This window comes from Bos indicus x Bos taurus, chromosome 6 (assembly GCF_003369695.1).
Source record: "Bos indicus x Bos taurus breed Angus x Brahman F1 hybrid chromosome 6, Bos_hybrid_MaternalHap_v2.0, whole genome shotgun sequence".
NCBI lineage: Eukaryota > Metazoa > Chordata > Mammalia > Artiodactyla > Bovidae > Bos > Bos indicus x Bos taurus.
The window spans coordinates 57,580,849-57,603,907 of NC_040081.1; the positions used below are offsets into that span (position 1 = coordinate 57,580,849).

Below are 23,059 nucleotides of genomic sequence, written 5' to 3' on the forward strand. Positions count from 1 at the left end.
GAGCGACTAACGCTTTCCCTTAAATTAAGTTCAGGTAAACCAATCTGGATTGATGAAATGCTTTCTCACAGAGCTGGGGAAGAACACTGGAATGTATCTTCCTCCCTTTGCTGAAACTGAATAATCAAGGTGAATGTTTCCCTCGTGGCTTTGGTGCACTTCTGCCTTTGACGAGGCCATTAATTCTCACCTGGGTCCGTGCGTGGCCCCAACTGAGCATCTCTTTCTTCAGGCACTTTTCTGCTCCCTGGAAACACACTTCCCCATCAGTCACATTCCAGAATGGGAGGGGGAGGTGGGATTTGACAGGTGTCAACCTCACAGGCCTCCAGAACAAAAGAAATCTTTACATTTTGTCTGAGTACCAGCTTTTTGTGAAAATCAGGATGTTGAGAGCATTTTATTTTAACCTCGTTTTGAGAGGCGACTGTTTTGTACAAAAGAAAATGCCTGCTGCTCCCCAATGTGTATCAGAGTACTGCCTATGGTTTAAAAGTACAGTAAGTCGCCCATATACAAAGCTTCAAGTTATGAACTTTCAAAGATGCAGATGTGGATCTGGTTCAACCAAGGAACCAGAACCTGTACCATCAGTGTCAGCCATGAGTGAAATTGCAGCTTGCCCTCCTTCTCCTATTGCTGACGATCCTTTAGCTCTGCCATCCCCCACCTCCTCTCCCTCCTCCAGTCAGTAACTCTTCTTACCTGTTCACTCAATGCCAGCCCTTGTATGCCAGCTCTTATACTGTACTTTTCAAGGTACTGCACTGTTAGATTAAAAATGTTTGTGTTTTTGTTTATTATTTCTGTGAAAAGTTTATACACCTATTATAGTACAGCACTGTACAGCCGATAGTGTTAGTTGGGGACCTAGACTAACTTTGTTGTACTTACAAACAAATTGAACTTATGCACGCTCTCTCGAAATGAAACTCATCTGTATGTAGGCGACTTACTGTGTAGAAATGTGTGAGTTGTGTGAAGCACTTGCAGGGAAACAAGTAGTCTGGGGAGAGCTGATCAGGGCGTGGTGGGGCAGGGCGCTGGTGCTGGCATGGGATGCAGTAGAGAACCACAGGTCTCTGGAGAGCAGATGCCTATTGAGAGGATGCACAGTTTTCTTTCTGTTATAGATTGAAATCCAAATATCTGCAGGCCTGAAGGTGGTTCTCATTTCTTTCACCTGAAAGCGTGATTAATTGCTGATTTTTTAATTGCAAAGAACAAAAAGTTGTTCCAAGCACAACCAGCTGACTTTGTTTACAGAGCTGATTTATGACATGATCCCACTTGTAAAGGTCTGTTGCTTTAACTTGAAGCACATTGGATTTCTGGTTCAATAGACTTTCTTTTTAAAAACTTACAGCTAATGTGTTTTGTTTTTACAGGGCGAACCTTTCCAACACATCCGTACTACTCTGCTCAGCTAGGAGCAGGGCAGCTGTCACTTTACAACATCCTGAAGGCCTACTCGCTTCTAGACCAAGAAGTGGGCTATTGCCAAGGTCTCAGCTTTGTAGCAGGCATCCTGCTGCTTCATATGGGTGAAGAAGAGGCGTTTAACATGCTCAAGTTTCTGATGTTTGACATGGGACTGCGGAAACAATATCGGCCGGACATGATTATTTTACAGGTAGAAAGCCTTCCTTCTGCCTGTGATAAAGTTGAATGCTAAAATAAACATGTTTATGATCCCTTTCCAAGTGTATCTAAGGAAATTTCCCACCATCAGTTAACATTGTAGCATGTGTCACTGCTGAGAACTTACTCTGTGCTAGCCTTACACCAGGTGGTTCATAGGCATTTATTTACCTCCTCCACCCTCAGGAAGGCAGTGTTGATCCCAGCTTATAACAGGAAAGCTAAGGCTCAGAAAAGTTACATAGTAAATAATCTGAGCAGGTCACACAGTAGCAGGTGGCAGAGCTGGGATGTAAACCCAGGCCTGTCTGACTCCAGGGCCCTTGCTGCTGCTGCTGCTAAGTCGCTTCAGTCGTGTCCGACTCTGTGCGACCCCATAGACGGCAGCCCACGAGGCTCCCCGGTCCCTGGGATTCTCCAGGGCCCTTACTTTTACCTTTTCTCTTTGAATCCACCTTCAGGTAGTCTGAGTCCCACCTCCCAGTGTATTTGCTATTTCCTCTGCCAGGGACCCCCCCCCACCCCCATCCCTGAGCCCCTGCCACCCTGGGTCCAGCCCAGTTGGACAAGTTATTTTCTCCATCTTGAGATAAACCCTTGTCATCTTACTTTAACTCACCTGTGTTATAAACCTGAAGAAGTCACACTTGTCCTGCCTCTGGAGGGGTTGGGGGGATTCAGCAGGAACTTACTACGGGAACAGGTTCAGTAGGTTCCTGCTACAGAATGCTTCCCTCCCCCTTTACTCTCTGCCAGAGGCTGGCTTTTTATCTCCAACTCTCCTAGCTTTGAGTTTCGCTAATAACATGTATTTGTAAGAGAACTTACAGATCATTTTCATGAGGCAGATGTGGAACATCTCTTAGCTGAGGAGCCCTGCCCTGAGTGCCGGCCAGCCCCAGCCTTGTGGCAGCAGCCCCGGCGAGCACTGGCTGGACAAGAGAGAACTGAGGGCAGGGTCTAGGGAGCCATGTGGCCAGTCTCATGGTCCTTCTCTTTCCTCTCCAAGTGGGGATGGAGGCTGCTGCCTCCCTGAGACCCTATGTGTGTCCCTGCAGATCCAGATGTACCAGCTCTCGAGGCTGCTCCACGACTACCACAGGGACCTCTACAACCACCTGGAGGAGCATGAGATTGGCCCCAGCCTCTATGCTGCGCCCTGGTTCCTCACCGTGTTTGCCTCACAGTTCCCCCTGGGCTTCGTCGCCAGAGTCTTTGGTGAGTGTGTGTGAGGCTGCTTGCAGAACCTGGGTTCTCAGATTCGATGGGAACTGGGTATGGTTTCTCCATAGCTGTGGTTCTTATTTTCAGACCTGTATCTGCAGGAACAGGATGTTGTCATTTTCATTTAGTGAGGAGGTTGAGTTCTGTGAGTTTCAGGACCTGCTTGATTTCTGATGATCAGGGCCACCCCTCCATGCCTTCTTGTGGGAATAATGTCCGATTTCCTCCTGCCAGGCTCTCACTGGAGCAGATGTCCTGAAGGCTAGACCGAGGAGCCGGGTGCGTGGTCCAGAGACATTTCTCCTGAGTTGTCTTCCTCCACCTCTCTGGCCCAGGGCTTGCTCACTGACAGCTCCTTAAGACTTCTCGGCCGGGGACTTCTGGGCCACTCTTCTTTCTGGGCTTCTTCTGCATCTCCTCTTCCTCCTCCTCTCTCCTCTTCTATCCTTGGCTCTTGGCTCTATTTGCTTCCTCTGCGGCCCAGCTCTTGAAAGTACCTCTGTATCACTGACTCACGGTCTGTTCTCACAGGCCCCACCTCAACCTTCTGCCCTTGTGACCATAGGTGGGTCACATTTCAAACCATCTCCCCTTTTCTCAATTTACTTTTCAAGAAGATTGTCTCTGTCAAAGTTAAATAAATGTTCACATGTAAAGTCTGAAAACTGCCTCCTTGTCAATTATGCTTCAATTTAAAGAAATTAAAACTTAAAAATGTAAAAGTCTGCCTTGACGTGGCAGGGATAGCAGCTGAGTGAGGCGCTGTGAACAGTCAGCTCCAGTACAGTCTGCTTTCCCTGCTTCAGGATGAAGTGGTGACTCTGACAGTTCTTTTTATCTGTTTATTGTGGAGAAAGCGGTTATTAAAGAATTGATCATCATCACATACCGAGTGGTTTTAAGTACCATTTCTGTTGAGTCACTTGATAACTTAAAAACCTGTGCTGTTTTTTTTTTTAACTTTATTTATGTACTTATTGGTTGTGCTGGGTCTTCGTTGCTGTGCAGACTTTTCTCTGGTTGGGGTGAGTCGGGGCTGCTCTTTAGCTGCGGGACACAGGCTTCTCCTTGTGGTTTCTCTTGTGGAGCACAGGCTCTAAGGTGTGCGGGCTTTAGTAGCTGCAATTCCTGGGCTCTAGAGCATGAAGCTCATCCTAATGACTTCCTAAATAAAGCTAAAGCCACAAAAGCAGGGTCATCTTCTCCATACTGTGCAGTCAGAGGTGGGTCTCAGAGTTTCTCATATATTATGCATAACAATGTCAGTGTCTATGATTCCTGGATCCTGCCAACCCCGTGTCCTGCTGGCTAAAGGGCTCAGGGCTCCTGAGATTATAGGCAGGACGTGGGGACTTCGGGCAGCGTTGTCTTGTGATATCACTGTTTCCTCTACCAATACTTAAAAACGAACCATTTTATTAGTAGGTTTCCTAGAAAAGATAGGTTTTTAAAAAACCGTTTCTGTATTTAACATGGGTGACTTAGCTCCATGATAGTGGATAGCTTCATTTTAAATCCCAAAGCCTACCATTCACAGTAGGCTTTTTTGGTCTGAGGCCATTTCATTATAGGCATTTAGGCCTGGATAAACCTAAAAACACGTGAACTTTTGTTAACTATTCAGCATTTTATATCAAAGAAGGCAATGGCACCCCACTCCAGTACTCTTGCCTGGAAAATTCCATGGACACAGGAGCCTGGTGGGCTGCAGTCCATGGGGTCATTAGGAGTCAGACACGACTGAGCGACTTCACTTTCACTTTTCACTTTCATGTGTTGGAGAAGGAAACGGCAACCCACTCCAGTGTTCTTGGTTAGAGAATCCCAGGGACGGGGGAGCCTGGTGGGCTGCCATCTATGGGGTCGCACAGAGTCGGACATGATTGAAGCGACTTAGCAGCAGCATTTTATATGTAAGTAAAGGAATCTATCTCAGTTTGCGGTCAACATAGCCCATATATAGGTTAATAGTTGTGACTCAGGCTGGTAAAGAATCTGCCTGCAATGGGGCAATGGGGGAAACCTGGGTTCAATCCCTGGGTTGGGAAGATCCCCTGGAGAAGGGCATGGCAACCCACTCCAGTATTCTTGCCTGGAGAATCCCATGGACAGAGGAGCCTGGTGGGCTACAGTCCATGGGGTTGCAAAGAGTCGGATGCGACTGAGTAGCCAACACTTTGAGTTTACTTTTTACCTCTAGTTAAGTATGCACTTCTTGGAGGGACAGCTGCCAGTAATGCCTGTGCTTGACCTTCACGTCGAGCTGTGATGAGCCTGTGCTCATCATACTCTTCTGGGTGTCACATAATGTGGAATCGCCCCCTCCTGTATTTTTCCTCTTTGGGTGCAGAGGGGCCCTCCTGGGAGAGATGCTTGTTCTTTTCATCTTCTAACATCTATCTTTGGGGGAAAAGTCTGAAAAATAGGACCATTCTTGCTCCTGCTGGAGGTGGCAGCTATGCTATTATTAGGCTCCAGATGTTTTCTCTAGGGCATTTTGCCAAGTTAGATGAGAGAGGAGGTGGAATATAAAAACGGAAAGTTTGGCAAAACACAAAAGCCACCTGTAACGTAGGGAAGGATTCTGAGAGGCTTCAGGACTAAAAGAGACTGGAAAACAAGGTTGTTTGGGTGGCCTGGAGAAACAGCTCTTCAGGGTAACGTGATACCGTGGTGAAGAAGTGAGTCTTCACAGAGTCTGTGCGGTTGTTCTGAGGCAAGGCTGCTGTCCTCGTTCATCTCCCTCCTACCCGATCCTGGGAGGGATGTGGGGGATTCACAGTGGGAGGACTGCAGCCTCCCAGAGAAAGTGCAGGAGAGGGATCACCCTAGACAAAGACGACGGTGGCTGCAAAAGAGATGCAGGGTAAGTTCACCTAACTGGCCATGTGCCTGGAGTTGATCATTTTCCCCCACAGGAAAATTGAACTTCTGTTTCATGGGGAGTTTCAAATAGAGTGCCCATATAGGTTAACATGATAATAGGGCTGCTGAAGCGTCTTAAAAGCAAAGTAGTTATTTGCAGTGTTCTCAGCAAGCAGTTTGCAAAGTGGTGGAGTCAGCTGAATTTTAGGTTCCCTCTCCTGCCAGCTAAACCCCTTTGCCTGTTTTGTTGGTGGCTCAAAAAAGGAGAGTTGGCCATGAGGTTGTGAGCGGGGCTCCTGCCACGCTGCTGGAAGCCTTCACAGCTCACTTCTTCGTGCAGGGATGTTCAAATGCAGAAAATCAACTCACTTTTCCAAGGAGATTATTGTGTTTTTAAATTCCAGTCTGTAAGTGTTTAATAATTGGGAGATGGGCAGAAATGACAATAGCTGGATTGGGGCAGTGGATTTATAGGTAACATTTTCTGTACTATTAATTAAAAGTTACTTAATTTTTGAACTTTCTGGAGGGAGAATAAGGTACTCGCACCTTAACTGCTCCTCCAGGCTCCTGTGTGCTTTCACCCCCTTCTACATTTCCACCTGCTTTTCCTTCTGCTCAGAGTATTACTCCCTGATTTCTTATCTGGGGAGTTTCTATGGGTTCTTCAAGGTCAGGCTCTGCAGCCACCTTTGCTTGGGGCATACTCTCTCCCCTGCTTCTGTCCTCCTTCACTTGATGGCATTTATAGCTGCCTTGTCTCTTCCATTCGCCTGCAGCTCCCCCCACCCTAAAAAAAAAAGAAAATTTTTTGCCTCTAATTAGATTTATGCCCCTGTCTTTTAAAATTCTATTTCTTCTTACATTATTATTCCAGTAGTTAGGTCACTTTCCCAAACTTAGTCACCCAACAGTGAGTTACTAGTTCTATACTTGAGCCCCAGGGCATTGGAGTCTCTTTTTTGAATGGCTTCACCTCTGGGGAAGGGAGAGCGAGGGTGGGCTGACAGCAGCCTCTTGCCTCCCCTCTGTGCATAGTCAATGCGGGAATCGTTAGCATTTGCCAGCCATTCTAAGGCAAAAAATGGCAAGAACTAGAAAATAACTCTGATAAAGTTCTTTGAATTCTTCAGAGTGAAAAAAATTTTTTATTTCATTCAGTTCATTTGCTCAGTAGTGTCTGACTCTTTGCAACCCCATGGACTGCAGCACGCCAGGCCTCCCTGCCCATCACCAACTCCCAGAGCTTACCAAGACTCATGTCCATTGCATCAATGATGCCATCCAACCATCTCATCCTGTTTCATCCCCTTCTCATCCCACCTTCAGTCTTTACTAGCATCAGGGTCTTTTCCAAGGAGTCAGTTCTTCACACCAGGTGGCCAAAGTATTGGAGCTTCAGCTTCAGCATCAGTCCTTCCAATGAATATTCAGGACTGATTTCCCTTAGGATGGACTGGTGGGATATCCTTGCAGTCCAAGGGACTCTCAAATGTCTTCTCCAACACCACAGTTCAAAAGCATCAGTTCTTCGGTGCTCAGCTTTCTTTATATCCAACTCTCACATCCATACATGACCACAGGAAAAACCATAGCCTTGACTAGACGGACCTTTGTTGGCAAAGTAATATCTCTGCTTTTTAATATGCTGTCTAGGTTGGTCATAACTTTCCTTCCAAGGAGCAAGCATCTTTTAATTTCATGGCTGCAGTCACCATCTGCAGTGATTTTGGAGCCCAGAAAAATGAAGTCTGACACTGTTTCCACTGTTTCCCCATCTATTTCCCATGAAGTGATGGGACCAGATGCCATGATCTTCATTTTCTGAATGTTGAGCTTTAAGCCAACTTTTTCACTCTCCTCTTTCACTTTCATCAAGAGGCTTTTTAGTTCCTCTTCACTTTCTGCCGTAAGGGTGGTGTCATCTGCATATCTGAGGTTCTTGATATTTCTCCTGGCAATCTTGATTCCAGCTTGTGCTTCCTCCAGCCCAGCGTTGCTCATGATGTACTCTGCATATAAGTTAAATAAGCAGGGTGACAATATACAGCCTTGACAGACTCCTTTTCCTATTTGGAACCAGTGTGTTGTTCCATGTCCAGTTCTAATTGTTGCTTCTTGACCTGCATACATGTTTCTCAAGAGGCAGGTCAGGTGGTCTGGTATTCCCATCTCTTTCAGAATTTTCCACAGTTTATTGTGATCCACACAGTCAAAGGCTTTGGCATAGTCAAGAAAGCAGAAATAGATGTTTTTCTGGAACTATCTTGCTTTTTCAGTGATCCAGCGGATGTTGGTAATCTGATCTCTGGTTCCTCTGTCTTTTCTAAAACCAGCTTGGAGCCCCCCAAAATAAAAATCTCTCACTGTTTCCATTGTTTCCCCATCTATTTGCCATGAAGTGTTGGGACCAGATGCCATGATCTTAGTTTTCTGAATGTTGAGTTTTAAGCCAATTTTTTCACTCTTTTTTTTCACTTTCATCAAGAGGCTCTTTAGTTCTTCGCTTTCTGCCATAAGGGTGATGTCATCTGCATATCTGAGGTTATTGGTATTTCTTCCGGCAATCTTGATTCCAGCTTGTGCTTCATCTAGCCCAGCATTTCTCATGATGTACTCTGCATATAAGTTAAACAAGCAGTATACTTGTATTTAATAATGTACTTTTGCAATGGTGTAGGCTTTTTACAGTTTTTAGAGATCTTTACATCTCTAAACTCCTTATTTCAAAGCAGAGGAAAATGGGTATTTTTTTCACTTGCAGCATCAGAAATTAGGGTAGAGTATACAAATCTTTGTTTTACCCATGAAAACATGTGTTTTAGTAATAACTCCTTTGAAATCCAGAGAATTTCTGGAAAAACAGACTAATTAAAAGTTTTCTTTTTCACAGTTCAACTTTTGAAGTGTGTTTGAATTTAGTATATTTTCAGAGTGAAAAAAAAGATCTGAACCTGTGACAAAATTTTAGCAGTATGTTTGCATACATTGTTTTCTTAGTATTATCTTGACAACCCTATCTGAAATGTCAGGATCTTGTAATTTAGGGTTGTGTTTCCCACTGTCCCGCTTTTCAGTGTGTGTGAAAGGGGACAGTGTATCATTTTATCAGCAACTGGGTCCATATTAACTTCTGGCTTTTCTGTGTTTTCCCAGATATGATCTTTCTTCAGGGATCAGAGGTCATATTTAAAGTGGCTTTAAGTCTGCTGGGAAGCCATAAGCCCTTGATTCTGCAGCATGAAAACCTAGAAACCATAGTTGACTTTATAAAAAGCACACTACCCAACCTGGGCTTGGTGCAGATGGAGAAGACTATCAGTCAGGTATGGTTCAGTCTGGACCTTCCAGAAGCTCCATAATCCTGGATGTTCAGAAGCTGAATTCCTTCCTTCCTTCCTTTTCTTTCTCTTTCTCTCCCTTCCGCTCTCTGTCCGTTTCCTACCACTCAGGACCTACCAAGTCCTGAGTAGCTTATAGGAGGCACAGCTCAAGGCCTTGTTCCATGACTAAGTGTGTGTCTGAGTGTGCATGTGCTGTGAGTGTGACATCCAGCACAATTTCTTAAAGTTTGTAAGAATTGTAACTGTAATTTCTTACAGTTAAGAGGCTTCACCCCTCATCATTTGTTCTTCCAAAATTCATAGCTTTTTATTCCTTGTGGGCTTTTGTAAAATGAGTGCTTTGATTTTTGTGCTGAATGGCATTAATTGGAATCTTCTAAAATATCTTGCTATGAAGTTGTGATAAAGAGTGTATATTCTTTAAGTTTGTTTCATGATGTGTGTGTTTGTGAATAGTACTCAGTTCCACATCTGTGGCCCCATACCTCTGGTTTCTGTGTGCAGTAGAATTGCATGTATGCATGTATCACTCTCTGAAATGTTAAGAGGTTGAGAGTGAAGTGACTTGGGAACTGCAGCTGGGTAGGAGTGGGAGCAGATTGTGACTCTGTGTCAGGAAGGCTCTTCCAGTAATGGTTGCTGACCATGCAGGGCTGAACTGCCTTGCAGAAGGCAAGGTCACCCTTGAAAGTGTCCCGAGGCCAGATGGCTGAGTGCTGCGGAAGGGATCTCAGCACTGGGCCACCACAGACTCAGCAGCCGGGCCTCTCATAAGCCCAACACTTACAGCAATTATGTTAAAACAAATAGTGAAATAAAGATATGTTTTTAAAAAGTCTGAGAATTCCTGCTCGTCTGAGAGTGGTGGGCTGCACGCACACACGCAGCAGTTTGTGGTTCCATTTGCTGCTCCTCCTTCAGTGCTGAGCCCAGAGAAGGAGGCACGTCTGGCCTGAGAGAGAGAGAGGGTTTTGCCCCGGTGCCGCTTTGGGTCTCTGCACGTTTCATTTACTTGTGAAGGAGCAGCGCTTTTCAACTCTGCACTTTCTTCTCAAGAGAGGCTTTTACTTCCCTGGCGCCCTCCTCTCAGTGTGAATCGCTCTGACTTATCAACGCCCTACTTTTTGCCAGGTTCTGAGCAACTCTGCATATATACACCTGATCTTATTCAGTCATGACCTCCTGAGAAGACATCTGGTTTTAACTCATGAGAAACCTAGGGTTCAGAGTGGTTAATTAGCTGGCCCACAGTCACATGGCCAAGAAGTGGAAAGATGTTGTTTCAGACTGAGGCTCTCTCATGGCAAATGCTTTAGCAACTACTCAGCTCCACCAAGTGCCTCCAGGTATCATTTAATCAAGAGTTTTGCTGTATTGTCCGTTAAGACAGAATCCTCCACCCTGTGATGCTTTCCTTTCTGACCTTGCCAAGCATTTACTCTCTTTCGGAGAAGGCAATGGCACCCCACTCCAGTACTTTTGCCTAGAAAATCCCATGGGCGGAGGAGCCTGGTGGGTTGCCATCTGTGGGGTCACACAGAGTCAGACACGACTGAAGCGACTTAGCAGCAGCAGGCCTTTTCCACACAGGGCCAGGGAGAAAGTATTTCAGGCTTTGTGGGCCATAAGGTCACATGAGGTCAGCTCAGTCTCTGGAGCCTGAAAGTGGCCAGAGCCAGTGTGTGTGTGGAGTGAAGTGACTGTGTTGAAATAAAGCTTTGTTTGCAAAGCATGCGGTGGGACAGCCCTGGTGCACGAGCTGCAGTCAACTGTCCCGCAGTTATAGCACGTGCAAAGGCACAGGGTGAGAGACGTTCTAGGCACGGCTTCAGCTTTCTTGGGGGGAGGTGGGGGATTGGATGTGGCATGTAGGGACACAGCATCTGCTTCTGAGGTCCAGGTTTTCAGCCTGTCACAGGTCTCGCTGGGAAACCAGATTCACGGTACCAGGCAGCTCTGGCCCTTCTCCCCTCCCACACGGTCCATCTGGAGCTTGACCTCTGTGGGCTGTCAAGCTTTCTGTTTTCTCGCTGCCCCTCCCCTTCCTGCAGAGGGTGCTCTAGTCTCAATTTCAGCTTAGAGGTACACCTTTGGAGAGCCTGCAGGGTGGAAATGGTACTGTGTTCCTTGCACGTGGCTGAGTTAATTGTCCTGTGTGAGAAGGGATGGAGCCGGGTGCACCCCTGTGATAGACGAGCTGTGTTTCACTAAATGCCTTCTCTGTGGAAACCTCAACTTGAGCCTCTGGGACACAGTCTGCATCCAGGGTGGGCAGAGTCACCAAGGACGGAGCCCTGCAGCTCCCGCTCAACACAGACAGGCTCAGAGCCGCCGCCGAGAGGCCGGCCCAGAGCTGACAGGGTCCAGGGCACTGCGGCAAGGGGCTCTGGGGCAGCTGCTCAGCGTGACTTAGTTCAGTTGAACGTAAGCCTTAACAACCCTCTCTCAGGAAGGGGGAAGCCCTGGGAATAAACAGAAAGGAAGGGAAGGGAGGTCAGGGCTGTCTCATCACAGCACGTGCCCTGCAGCCTCAGGTCAGTGCAAGGAAGGTTGTAGGGGAGGGGGGTCGGGAGGATGGAACCCATAGCCCACATTCAGCATCCTGCAGGCCCTGCCTCAAGTGGGCTCCTGACCGGTACCATTGTCCTACTGCATAGAACTTACGCAGAATCCAGGCCCGCCCCCCGAGACCTGCTGAGTCAGAATCTGCCTTTCAGCAAGTTCCCCGGGGGAGCCACACACACCTTGGAAAGGCTGCAATGGGTGACTCCATCGTAAACACGCCAGACAGGTCTCGGTTCTGCTTGAGCTGGTAGGAGAGAAATCGGCATCTCGCCAAAGCTCCCTTGTTCAGAAGATGCTCTTCAGAATCACAGTGGTGAGGCTGCCCCTTCTGCCTTGGGAGGAGTCCTCGCGGCTCGGGCAGGTTGTGCTGTTGAAAGTTTGTTAAAAGGCTAATCGCTGCCATACCAAGAGGGTAGGGATATGGTGGGGAGGCGTCCTTTACCCCTGGCATTGTTGAGAATTGCTTGCATTGTGGTGATAATAAAAAGCAGACCAACTTTCAGTTAGGTTTATTACTATTTTTAAATTCCCCACAGACATTGAACCCCTTTATTTTGATACCTGGGCAGATGCTGCACCATTGAGACCGCCCCCCACCACCCCGGCTGGGGGGAAGGGTGTGGGGGTGGGGAGGGTGGAAAGTATGTGACTGGTTCTGTTGCCGTCAAGGTTGATGGCTTCATTGTAGTGTCCACAGACAGCAGAGAGAAAAAGACACTGAGTGTCCAATAGCAGATGAGCCAAGAATGCAAAGGAGTTCACTAAAGGAGACTCATAGAGCAGATTAATAATAGCTGGGGAAGTATGTAGCTTTGTGCATAATTTAAATGTAAATAAGGTATAATTCTTTACCTGCCTAGATTAACAGAATGAAACATTTTAAGGCCAGTACCCAATGCCAAGGGTGTACTGTGTCTGGCACATTCTTAATGTTGCTAGTGGCATTGTGTGTTGATTATTCCCATTCGGGAAGCAATTTGGCAGTGTGTATCATAAGCCAGTAAAATATTCGTATCCTTTGATTCAGTAATCCCATTTCTTGGAATGCATGCTTAGGAAATAAGCCAAAATATGGGAAAAGCAGTACATATGAAGATGTTTAGAGTTGTCATTTATAACAGAAACTTGCAAGTAACTAGATAGCCAACATTCGATGACTGGATTAACATGATTATTGATGCATCAACTTGATAGAATACCACGAAGCCATTTATAATTGCGGTTTTGAAGAATATACAGCAATGTGAAAAAACACCCTTGGAGGACCAGGCGCTGTCACTGCCAGCTGCGTGCTGCCGCAGTCGGGGATAGATTTCTGGGCATGACTGCAAGGCTGTGTGTGTTTTGGCACCAGGAGGTGGTGATGCAATTAAACAGAGATGCCTGTGACCTGGGATGGTTCCTCGGGATTAATGGGGGCCTGCGAGAGCACTCCGCCCTGTGCACAGCCGAGAGCCCCTGACCTCAGCCCCTCTGCATCAAAGGCCCAAGGTTTCATCCCCGGGTGTTCCAGGTTAGGACCTCACTTAGAAACCTGGGTGAAAAAAGAGATGTGTGTGTGCGCGTGGCATTTATCCCGGACTGTATTTGTGATTACACATGAATGTCTTGGTTTGCGTGTGTGCAGCCTTTGTGCTGAGCTAGTCAGAGGCTCCATGGTGTGGCAGCCTCTGCCATTCATTGCAGCACAAGCATGGATGCGAGGGGTTTCATGATAAGTGTGGGAAGCAGATCCCTTAGCTCAGCTTGCCAGGTGTGTGTCTCACGATTCCCACAGATGCTGGGAGGTAGGGGTTATCAGCCCATGGGGGAGGCCAGGAACTGAGGCCGGGAAAGGTCAGGTAACTTATTCATGGTCATTCAGGGAGTTGCCAGCCAAGCTCCCATTAGAGGGCTGTCTGAAAGCTCCTGGGTCAGTTTTCTTGACTGTGGAACAGAGATGATAATCCCTGCTGAGCTCAGGGTCACTCTGATGGACAGGAGAGAATCAGGTCAATCCAGTCAGCTACACATGCACACACACATCACAAATGGAATGTGTTCTGTTTTTTTTGTCCTGGAGTGACTTTTGTGCCTGATTAGTATTAGCCACTGAATTAAATTGAAAGCCAGGAAGTGGAAAAGTTTATCTCAAGGAAGAGAAAATTTCTGGGAATGGTGAAAAAGTAAACATGGATTTTTAAAATTGATTTCAGGAAAGATAGGGCTCATTCATGTTTAAATGCTAAGAGGATGCCGTCCAGGGAAATGAGTTTTTCATTGATTTTAACTGTGTTGGAGTTTCTTTCTTAAGGAAATGCTGTGAAGAGGCAGTTTCTGCCCTTGAAAATACTAATTTCATTCTCTAAACGTGTGTTCTGATCGTGCTGGTTTTTCTTACATGGTGACTGAATTCTCAGATGTGTGCCGGGGTTTCACGCCTGGGGCGGCAGCAGCCTCTGCCTTCGGACCCCTTCCCTCTTCGGCCCTGCCTCGGTCCAGCTCACTCACCAAGAGAAAGTACAAACATGAACAGCTCACTCACTTGTGCACTTTGGGGTTGTTTTTCACACGAGTGGTTTTTTTCATGACTGTTACTATTATAAGAAGAAAGGCAAGTCAGGCATTGTTTCATATTCACTCATCTATGTGGGTAACATTTGGGTTTTGGCTCATTTCTTCATCTCTTATGTGCAGAAAAGGGTTTTTCAGTAAACAGTTCCATTACTTAGCTGTTCTTGTAACTCTGAAAACCCAGCTGAACTATAATTAAACTTTGACCTGGTGACTGGGCAAGTAGGGCTGTGATTCTTTTGTTTTATTCTGTCGTTGACCCATAGTTGATGTATCTAATAGAATTTTCAGAGAAAAAAGATCTGAATACTGAGATAAGAATTAAAAAGAAACTCTTTTAAGCTTTTAAAAAAATAAGGTTTTGCCTTTGAAAAATGGCATCAGAGACCTACACTGACAATTGTTGTTGTTGAGTCACTAGGACATGTCTTACGCTTTGTGGCCCTGTGGACTGTAGCCTACCAGGCTCCTCAGTCCATGGAATTTTTCAGGCAAGAATATTGAACTGGGTTGCCATTTCCTTCTCCAGGGGATCTTTCTGACTGACAGATCAAACCCAAGTCTCCTGCATTAGCAGATGGATTCTTTTACCACTGAGCCACCACGAAAGCCCTATACTTATTGTTTCTCTCAGTTTATTTCCAAATGCTCCTTAAATTCTCTCTTCCCAAGTAAAATTATTCTCTTCTCCATTCAGAGAGTTTTCTGTGTTTATCACTAAATAGCACTGGGTGCAGAGTAGGTGCTCAGTGGATACCCACTGACATGGTCACATGTGTGTGAGAGAGTGTGAGTGTGTGTGTGTGATTTTTCTCATTTCCAATGCCTGATGACTTTTCTGTGAAACAGGTGTTTGAGACGGACATCTCGAAACAGTTACAAGCTTATGAAGTTGAGTACCACGTGCTTCAGGAAGAGCTTATCGATTCTTCTCCTCTCAGTGACAACCAAAGAATGGACAAACTAGAGAAGACCAACAGCAGCTTACGCAAACAGAACCTTGACCTCCTTGAACAGCTGCAGGTAGGGCATGTTTACAAGGCCGCCACCTGAGCCTTGAGCATGTGGTGGTTCATTAACTCACCAGAGGCCCGCAGGCTGAGCTTCCCGCCGCTGGAGGCCCTTTCTGCTCTGTTTGTAGTTGGGATCAAAGGTGGCCCAGGAGAGCTGTTCCGGTTTGTCAGGGAGCAGACAGATTATCCTTTGCTAAGGTCGGACTGTCCTGGAACTTTCTGAGAGACTGTTTCTACACTTACCCTTTCAGGAGGTGTGCCAAGAACTGAGCTTGGGTCCACGGCGCTCTGGTTCTATTAACCAAACACCAGCCATTGTGCTTTGAATAATGATGGGAGAATCAAAGGCAGGAGCTTTCAGGAGCAAAACCAGCTAGGTCCTCAAAGTGACATCAAGTGAGGAATAACAGAATAAACCAGAGCTGTGATCATAATTGTGAGTCCTTGGTACAAATACAAAAGTTAGGTTCACGAAGGGCACAATTCTCCCCTCTGGAAGTTTCCATCTTGGCCTGCATAAATGTGGGTGGGGACATACCCAGATCGCATATGCTGGAGGGCAAGAGGGAGTGAGCACAGAGATGCAGACCAGAGACCCAGGTCTTGCCAGATCCAGTGTCACCCACTGTCACCCATCTGCTCTGATTTCCTCATTTATGTGACAAGGACAGAAAATTACCTTACTGCTCTGCACGACTCCTCCACCAATCAGATGGAGTAAAGTAACCGTATCATCTGCTTTTTAAGTGTCATGATCTAATCGGTGGTACAGCTATCATTGTTATGGAAATGTGTCTGTTGGTGGAGGTGGGGTTTAAAAATTACTTTTGAGCTACTGTGGAGAAAAATTTGTATTATTTTCAAAATATGTATTCTGTGGTGTTCTAGGCTGTCCTTAGAATAAGCTTTCCGTCCTGATCTAAGCCTCTTATTTTTCTGCCTAAAAAGTTGCTGCTTTGCAGATGCAAACTTGGCAGTGATGGGAGAAAGGCCAGCATTTGGGAGCTTAATCAGTCAACCCTTGTCTAAAATGTACTCTTCCCAGCAGGGATTTTATGCCAGTACAACCTAGTAGATAGTTACTGTAGAGGAACAAAGAAAAGGCTTAGCCTACCCAGTCCTGACTCCCAGTCACATTCTCAAAGTCGGCTTTGTGTTCCCCTAAGATAGAGATATCCTAACTGTGAAAATGACTGAGTCTGGGTGTGATTTCTCCAGGGGGATCTCAGCTGTAACCTGAAGGGGAGGCGCCAGGGGACAAAGAACCTTGTCTTGCACGTAAGGACCTGCAGTGTAGGTGGGAATTTTAAATCCCTCCAGACAAACAGCTGATCCCTGAAATACAGCAGGATGGAAAGCTCAGATCTCCGTTAGAAGCATTTGTCTTGTTAAAATAGCACTCCAATAGAAGGTTGATTTTACTAGGCTGATACCCACGTGGGATTGTGGTAAAAAGGGGAGGTAATTTGGTGCTGCTTCCATGATACTGTGAACTTCACTCCTTGTGAGGAGAGGAGTTGTGAAAAACTGCTCCAACTTCTATAGCCCTCCAGAAAGGCATCAGGCGGTAATTAGTAACAACAGATGTTCAAAGAGTTGTGCTAGGGATTATGGCAAGTTAGTTTGTGGGGGCCTGAGTGTAGTCTTCCCTTTACCCTCTGAGTCACATGGAATTACTATCTTTCAGCCAGACCACAGAAGTTCTATGAGACTCTCTTCCTTTTTTTCTTTTTATTTTTTAAAACAGTTTTCGGAGCCCAGGGATAGGTGTTCAGTGCATTACTTAATTTTCCAACATAAATCTTTGTTTTTTTCCCCAAACTATCAAAGTTGACCTGTGTTTTGACTCCGTTCCATTCATATAGTTGGACATACCAAAACCCCATTTATTTTCTTGTTGAACACTGAAGATTGTCCTCTGGCAGCTGGAGACTAAACTGTCTAACCTCTTTTGTCCAGCAGCACACATGAGACAATTGCATAGACACGCCTGATACTGCCGTATGATAAGGGATGTGCGTTTTTCATAATAATCATTGAGTCACTGAGTGTCTGTGAGCTGGGTGCCTATGGGAGATCAGACCCACATGCAGGGTGAGAGGGCTTCAGTCTGATTGAGGAGGAGACCTGACATTCATGCCAAACAGTAAACAACCATGCATACCAGCTCACTGCTAAGCTGGCAGGTACCCCTGGGAGTGCCATGGCCTCAGCAGGAGTGGTCCCTGGAGGAGATAAGGTGGGACCGGCTGTAGGCCTTGACTGTGGGCAGGAGTATGAGGGTCTGAGAGGGCTGCTCGGACTTAGCCCCTGAGTGTGACTACCTGCTGCCCGGTAACTGACAGACTTAGGGTCTCAGGCCTTTTTTCTTTCTGTTTTGAGTGTTCCAGTGTCACAGCTGGAGCTCAGCTTTGAGTCATAAATTGTCTGTCTGGCACAGGTGTTACCTTGCTCAAAAAACTGTTTCCCTTGTTTTGAAAATGAGGGGGAAAAAAACACCATTTAGTCCATGGGGACACAAAGAGGGCTGGGCGGATGAGTGAGCCAGAGCAGTGCCTTGCAGACTCTGGGCCTGAATGTGGGGGGATGCAGCGGACAGCTGGAGCCAATTCTGTGGTTGCCTGGGAAGCCTGTCCAAGAGGACTCAAAAGAGGAGGAGAGTCCGTTGCTAGAGAGAAGCGCCTGGAAGGGCTGCCAGACACTGACTGAGTGTTGAGGATACAGACTGGGGGGAGTGGGGACACGACTCCAGACACTGACTGAGTGTTGAGGATACAGACTGGGGGGAGTGGGGACACGGCTGGTGTCTGGTCAGTGAGGCCACACATGTGACCCTCTTAGCAGAGCTCAGTCCCCTGGGCGCTCCACACGTTCTGGGGGAAATGCCGGTTGTTGGTACTGGAGGGAAAACAAAAGGTTCAGGTTAGAGAGCTGTTCTTACGTGGGCCTTCACATAGAAACCATTTGGATGGTCTGTCTAAGACCAGTGTGCACCTGTAGCTGCCTGTGTTTGTCAGAGCAGGCAGACTGTGCTGCAGTAACAGCACCCTGGATCCCAGGGCTCAGCACTGTACACTCAGCACTGTACACTCACCACCTCGTCTCCACGAAGCAGTCTTGGACCATTTCCCAGCCGTCTCCAGTAGGCAACTCGGGGACCAGGCTTCCTCCGCACTGGGAAGCCACTGTCTCCACGTGTGGCTTCCAGAGTAGCCACACAGAGGAAAAAGACGTTGGAGGGCCTCCGGATGGCCCAGCCCACCCTTGAGGGAGCCTCAGAAATAGAGTCTTTTGTGGCCAGAAGTGATAATAAATGCGGAAAGGTGTGTCTCTGCCAGAATTAGGCTCCACAGTTCCCCCAAGGCTGGACAGCGGAGCACACAATGGATCTCCCACCGTCTCCCAGGCAGTTACATTCACATGTCTTCTTTTATTCTCCAGGTCGCCAATGGGAGGATCCAGAGCCTGGAAGCCACTGTTGAGAAGCTCCTGACTAGCGAGAGCAAGCTGAAGCAGGCGACCCTGGCCTTGGAGCTGGAGAGGTCAGCCCTGCTGCAGACGGTGGAGCAGCTCCGGAGGCAGACGGCAGAGCTGGGCAGCCAGGAGTCTGACCCCACACTGCCCAAGCCCTCAGGTGACTGATGGCCTGGGGCCCAGCTCCTGCCAGCCCACAGCTCCAGAACAGGTGTGGCCACCACCCTGACACTGTCCAGGCCTTAACTGAGAGAGATGAAAATGCTGGAGGAGAACGGAGAACGAAGCGTGCTTCTCAGGGAGGAGACTGGCTTGCCAGCACACACATTCTTCTGAACTGACTCACAATGCAGGGGACGAACGTCCCCGTGTTTTTGTTGTTGTTTAAGTTTAATTCTTCCCTTTTCCAGTCTTAATTACTGTACTCAGTAGATTAGATGGCATGGACTCGAATAAATGCACCTTTATGTTTCTTTGTTGCTTTCTTTTTCAGCATCACTGTGTCTGTAAAGGGCATTTGTTCTCTGGTATTTCAGAGAATGAAGAGGCTGGAGGTATGCTTCCTCTGGCAAAGATGTGTCCATTGTTCTTCCAAGAGGGTCTGCATGACTTACACCCTCAGCATCACCGGTGGGGTGCAGTTGGCCCTTGACCATTCTTGTTGCGGAAACCCCAAATGACCCCTGGGAAAAATCAAAAGTGATTTACTTAAATTTGACATCTTAAATTTGGTCACTATGCTTGATATTTAATGAAGTTTGTCTTTGAAGAATAGTTTTCATATGTTTTTGCTTAGCCCTTATTAAGTATTGGTCACATTCACTGTAGATACATGTTTTTATGGGAAAATCACCAGTTTTTAGACTGTACCCGGGTATGGCCAGCGTGTGACTGACAGCTGTAGATTTTGAAGTATTTATTATTTCACTGTGGTGTCTCCTATCCACACTGTAGAGTCACGTATTTATGTTGTGCTGCCATGTGATGTGAGCAGCCTGTGTCCCTTCGAGCCTCCACCCCTTGGGAATCAGATTCCTTGCTAAAGTTGCCCAGCACGTCAGGACTTTCAGGGGCCCCAGACATTCTGGGGTTTTAAAGTCTTCAGACTTTTCAGCCTGGAATTACATCAAATGTATGGCAGCTGAGAGCAGTTTTTCGTGGTAGGATGTGTGTGTTGAATGTAACTCACAACCCAGTGACCCACTCCCTCAGGATGAGGAGATCCAGTGCCTTCAGCCATCCAAAGGCCGCTGCCTGGTGTCATCTGGTCGCCACCTGAGGCCCTTGCTCATGACATGCTAGAGCGGGCGGTAGATTAGAGAGGGGACGTGTAGGCAAGTTCACTTCTTGACAGCAGAACCATTTCTGGTCTTTATCATCATAACCACTTCTATTCCACAGGAGTTCTTTGACACCCTCTGTGGTGGGTGTGTCTTTCAAGCCTGAGGTGAAAGGAAGGGTTTTTATACCCGGAGCCTTTCTAGATCTTTCCAGATGTTTCCAAGGGAGGCACACGTGCCACCCCTGGTGCCTACACAGCTGGTTGACACCGGGACTCTCTACCGTTGCCCGTGTCATAAACCATGATGACAAGCCTATAGCCTTTATTATGAATTGTTCCACCAGCTATAATTTAGCAGAGTTAACATGTGAGATCTTTTTCCCACATTCTTTACTGTTTGAATGTTTAATAATGTTGAATTTTGGACATCTTATTACCATTACTCAAAAACATCAACTCTGCATTAAATAAGATACAAAGCAATAAAACAAATAATTCATACTCATACTTTTATGCGTTTCTGTTTTTTTTTTAATGTTGGGTTTTTGCTTTTCAGCAAAAGGCTGAAGGACCACCCCAGGTGGCACTAGTGGTGAAGAAGCCAGCCTCGGTAATTGCCTGCCGGTGCAGGAGACGTAAGAGATGTGGGTTCAATCCCTGGGTCAGGAAGATCCCCTGGAGGAGGGCATGGCAACCCACTCCAGTGTTCTTGCTTGGAAAAGTCCATGGACAAAGGAGCATAGCGGGCTATGGTCCATAGGGTTGCAAAGATTTGGACATGAATGAAGTGACTTAGCATGTATATGAACACCTGTGGGTCAGAGTGTGACTGTTCCCTAACCAGCAGTGAGTTCTCTGAGGGATTGGTGTCTTGTTTTTCAAGTATTGCTCCCCAAGTGTGACACCTCTACTCTGTGTACATAGTAGGGCTGCTCAGACCAGACTCATCCGTGGTATGTGCCAATGGGTGCTGTCATGAGATGGCGCTGGGTGGAGAGGACAGTGGACACGGGCCTGTGTTTACAGGTTGGACAGTCACCTGTGTCTTAGCTGGGGACAGATAAAAGTCATGGTTCACATCATTGCCTGAGGATTCACAGAGGCAAGTTTTTAAACTAAGAAAGTTTCCTGTTGTGTTTTTCCCCAACACACAACTGTATGCACACACTCGTGTGCACTTGTAGGTTGTCTGTCTTTTGATAAAATGTATACCCTCTCAGGGAGAAGGCAATGGCACCCCACTCCAGTACTCTTGCCTGGCAAATCCCATGGATGGAGGAGCCTGGTAGGCTGCAGTCCATGGGGTTGATAGGAGTCGGACACAACTGAGCGACTTCACTTTCACTTTTCACTTTCATGCACTGGAGAAGGAAATGGCAACCCACTCCAGTGTTCTTGCCTGGAGAATCCCAGGGATGGGAGAGCCTGGTGGGTGACCCTATGGGGTCACACAGAGTCGGACATGACTGAAGCGACTTAGCAGCAGCAGCGGCAGCATACCCTCTCAGACGGAAGACCTTGAATCCCCAGGAAGCACCCTGTGAGGCAGAACACTCAGTTGGGGGCCCTGTGAGGAGTCACACGTAGATAGTACAACAGTGTTCATTTGGGGATCTGTGTTCGGTTGGTGAATTGGGGGAAAAAGATTGCTCTGAGGGCTGTAGGATGCAGGAGTTGTTACCAGAATAAGAGAAAATACTACTGTGCGAGAAGCTGCAGAGGGGAAGGTGCAGAAGGAGGTGCTCATGAGAACTCAGAAGGCCCTTCTGAGAGGCAGAACGCATGTAGGTGCTGACATAGGCCTGGGCGGAGGGTGAGGGCTCGGGGGCAGCTGTGGCCACCACGCAGTGACCACCTCTGCATCTACAGCCAGTGTTTGGAGGTGGGATTGGAGCCAGCCTCGGTAATTGCTCAAGGTCAGAACACGGGAAGAAGAGCTGGAGGTGGAGAACGAGGACAAATCGACACAGACACCTCATGCCTGTCTGTCACCGTACTTGACTGATGCCCTTCAGAGAAAAGTGGCCCTGGCTTCACTTTACCTTTTAAAAATCACACAAGCATGTCTTTGAGTTAATTCTAATTTAGAACCGTGAGGCAAGGGGACACAGGGAAAAGTAGTCCTGGCTTAACCAAACTGATGTAATACAAACCAGGACAATTAATTTTGGAACCTGCCTAACCTGAATGAGAGCATGCATATGTGAGTCATTCGACGGAGGCCCTCCAGCTAAGTATATATGATTTGTGATCCGTAGGATTAAAATTCATAGACTGGTTTTGACTTTGTCGCTGATAGTATGACATTGAAGACTTAAAAACTGCAGGAACCACAGCTGACATGTCGGAACACCCCAGCCTTCCATCTCCTTTCCTCTATCATTGTTGTGCCATATGCTCAGTCTTGTCTGATTCTTTGTGACCCCATGGACTGTAGCCCATCAGGCTCTTCTGTCCATGGATTCTCCAGGCAAGAATACTGGAGTGGGTTGCCATTTCCTCCTCCAGGGGACCTTTGCCACCCAGGGATCAAATCTTCATCTCCTGTGTTGGAAGGCAGATTCTTTAACCTGCTGAGCCATAGGGGAAACCCCTGTATGAAACTTCCCTCTATCAAGTGTGACCAAACATTCTACAGGTTAAGATCCAGAAACTTGCAATGTAAAAATAATTTACCGGCCATATTGTCCTAAATGGAAACTACTTTAAGGGTTTGGGATAGCTCAAAATATCTCAGATTGGAAAGAACCTTCTGTTTCATACTGGAAAATCATTTTCTATCTAATTTTACAGAGGGAAAAACTGAGAAGAGAGCTTCAGCTAATGGTTGCCTGCAGGGTCAGGGGGATCCTCAGTCTCCTGACCGACTAGTTAATAATTCACATCACCCAGCTTTAATTCCAGTGAGTTCTGCAAATCACTTCTGATGGCATTAAAGTTCAAGGCAAGGAAAGGTCTGCTTCACTTTCTAGAAGGGTGATCTGTATAGTAAGGAGCCCAACTCAGGTTCTCTCCTGAGATATGGAGTCTCCAGGGGTCCTTAATTTGTCCTGAGTTAAAACCAGAGGGGAGGACTTCCCAATGGTCCAGTGGTTGAG

General features: G+C 46.9%; 1 protein-coding gene across 11 annotated transcripts in view; it reads left to right on the forward strand.

Moving 5' to 3' along the window:
- TBC1D1 (TBC1 domain family member 1) overlaps positions 1-20,466 on the forward strand; it is a 226,723-nt gene extending 206,257 nt beyond the window's left edge. For 8 of the 11 annotated variants that reach the window (XM_027544246.1, XM_027544247.1, XM_027544248.1 and 5 more), the window contains 5 exons: positions 1,389-1,633; positions 2,700-2,859; positions 8,887-9,056; positions 15,042-15,215; positions 18,647-20,466. In XM_027544246.1, coding sequence (XP_027400047.1) covers positions 1,389-1,633; positions 2,700-2,859; positions 8,887-9,056; positions 15,042-15,215; positions 18,647-18,847 — 950 coding nt within the window. In that variant the 3' untranslated portion in view covers positions 18,848-20,466. Of the gene's footprint in view, positions 1-1,388; positions 1,634-2,699; positions 2,860-3,099; positions 3,531-5,548; positions 5,732-8,886; positions 9,057-15,041; positions 15,216-18,646 lie in introns of those variants that run through there. The other 3 variants (XM_027544257.1, XM_027544253.1, XM_027544254.1) reach the window with 3 other exon arrangements.
- The last annotated feature ends 2,593 nt before the right edge of the window (positions 20,467-23,059 follow it).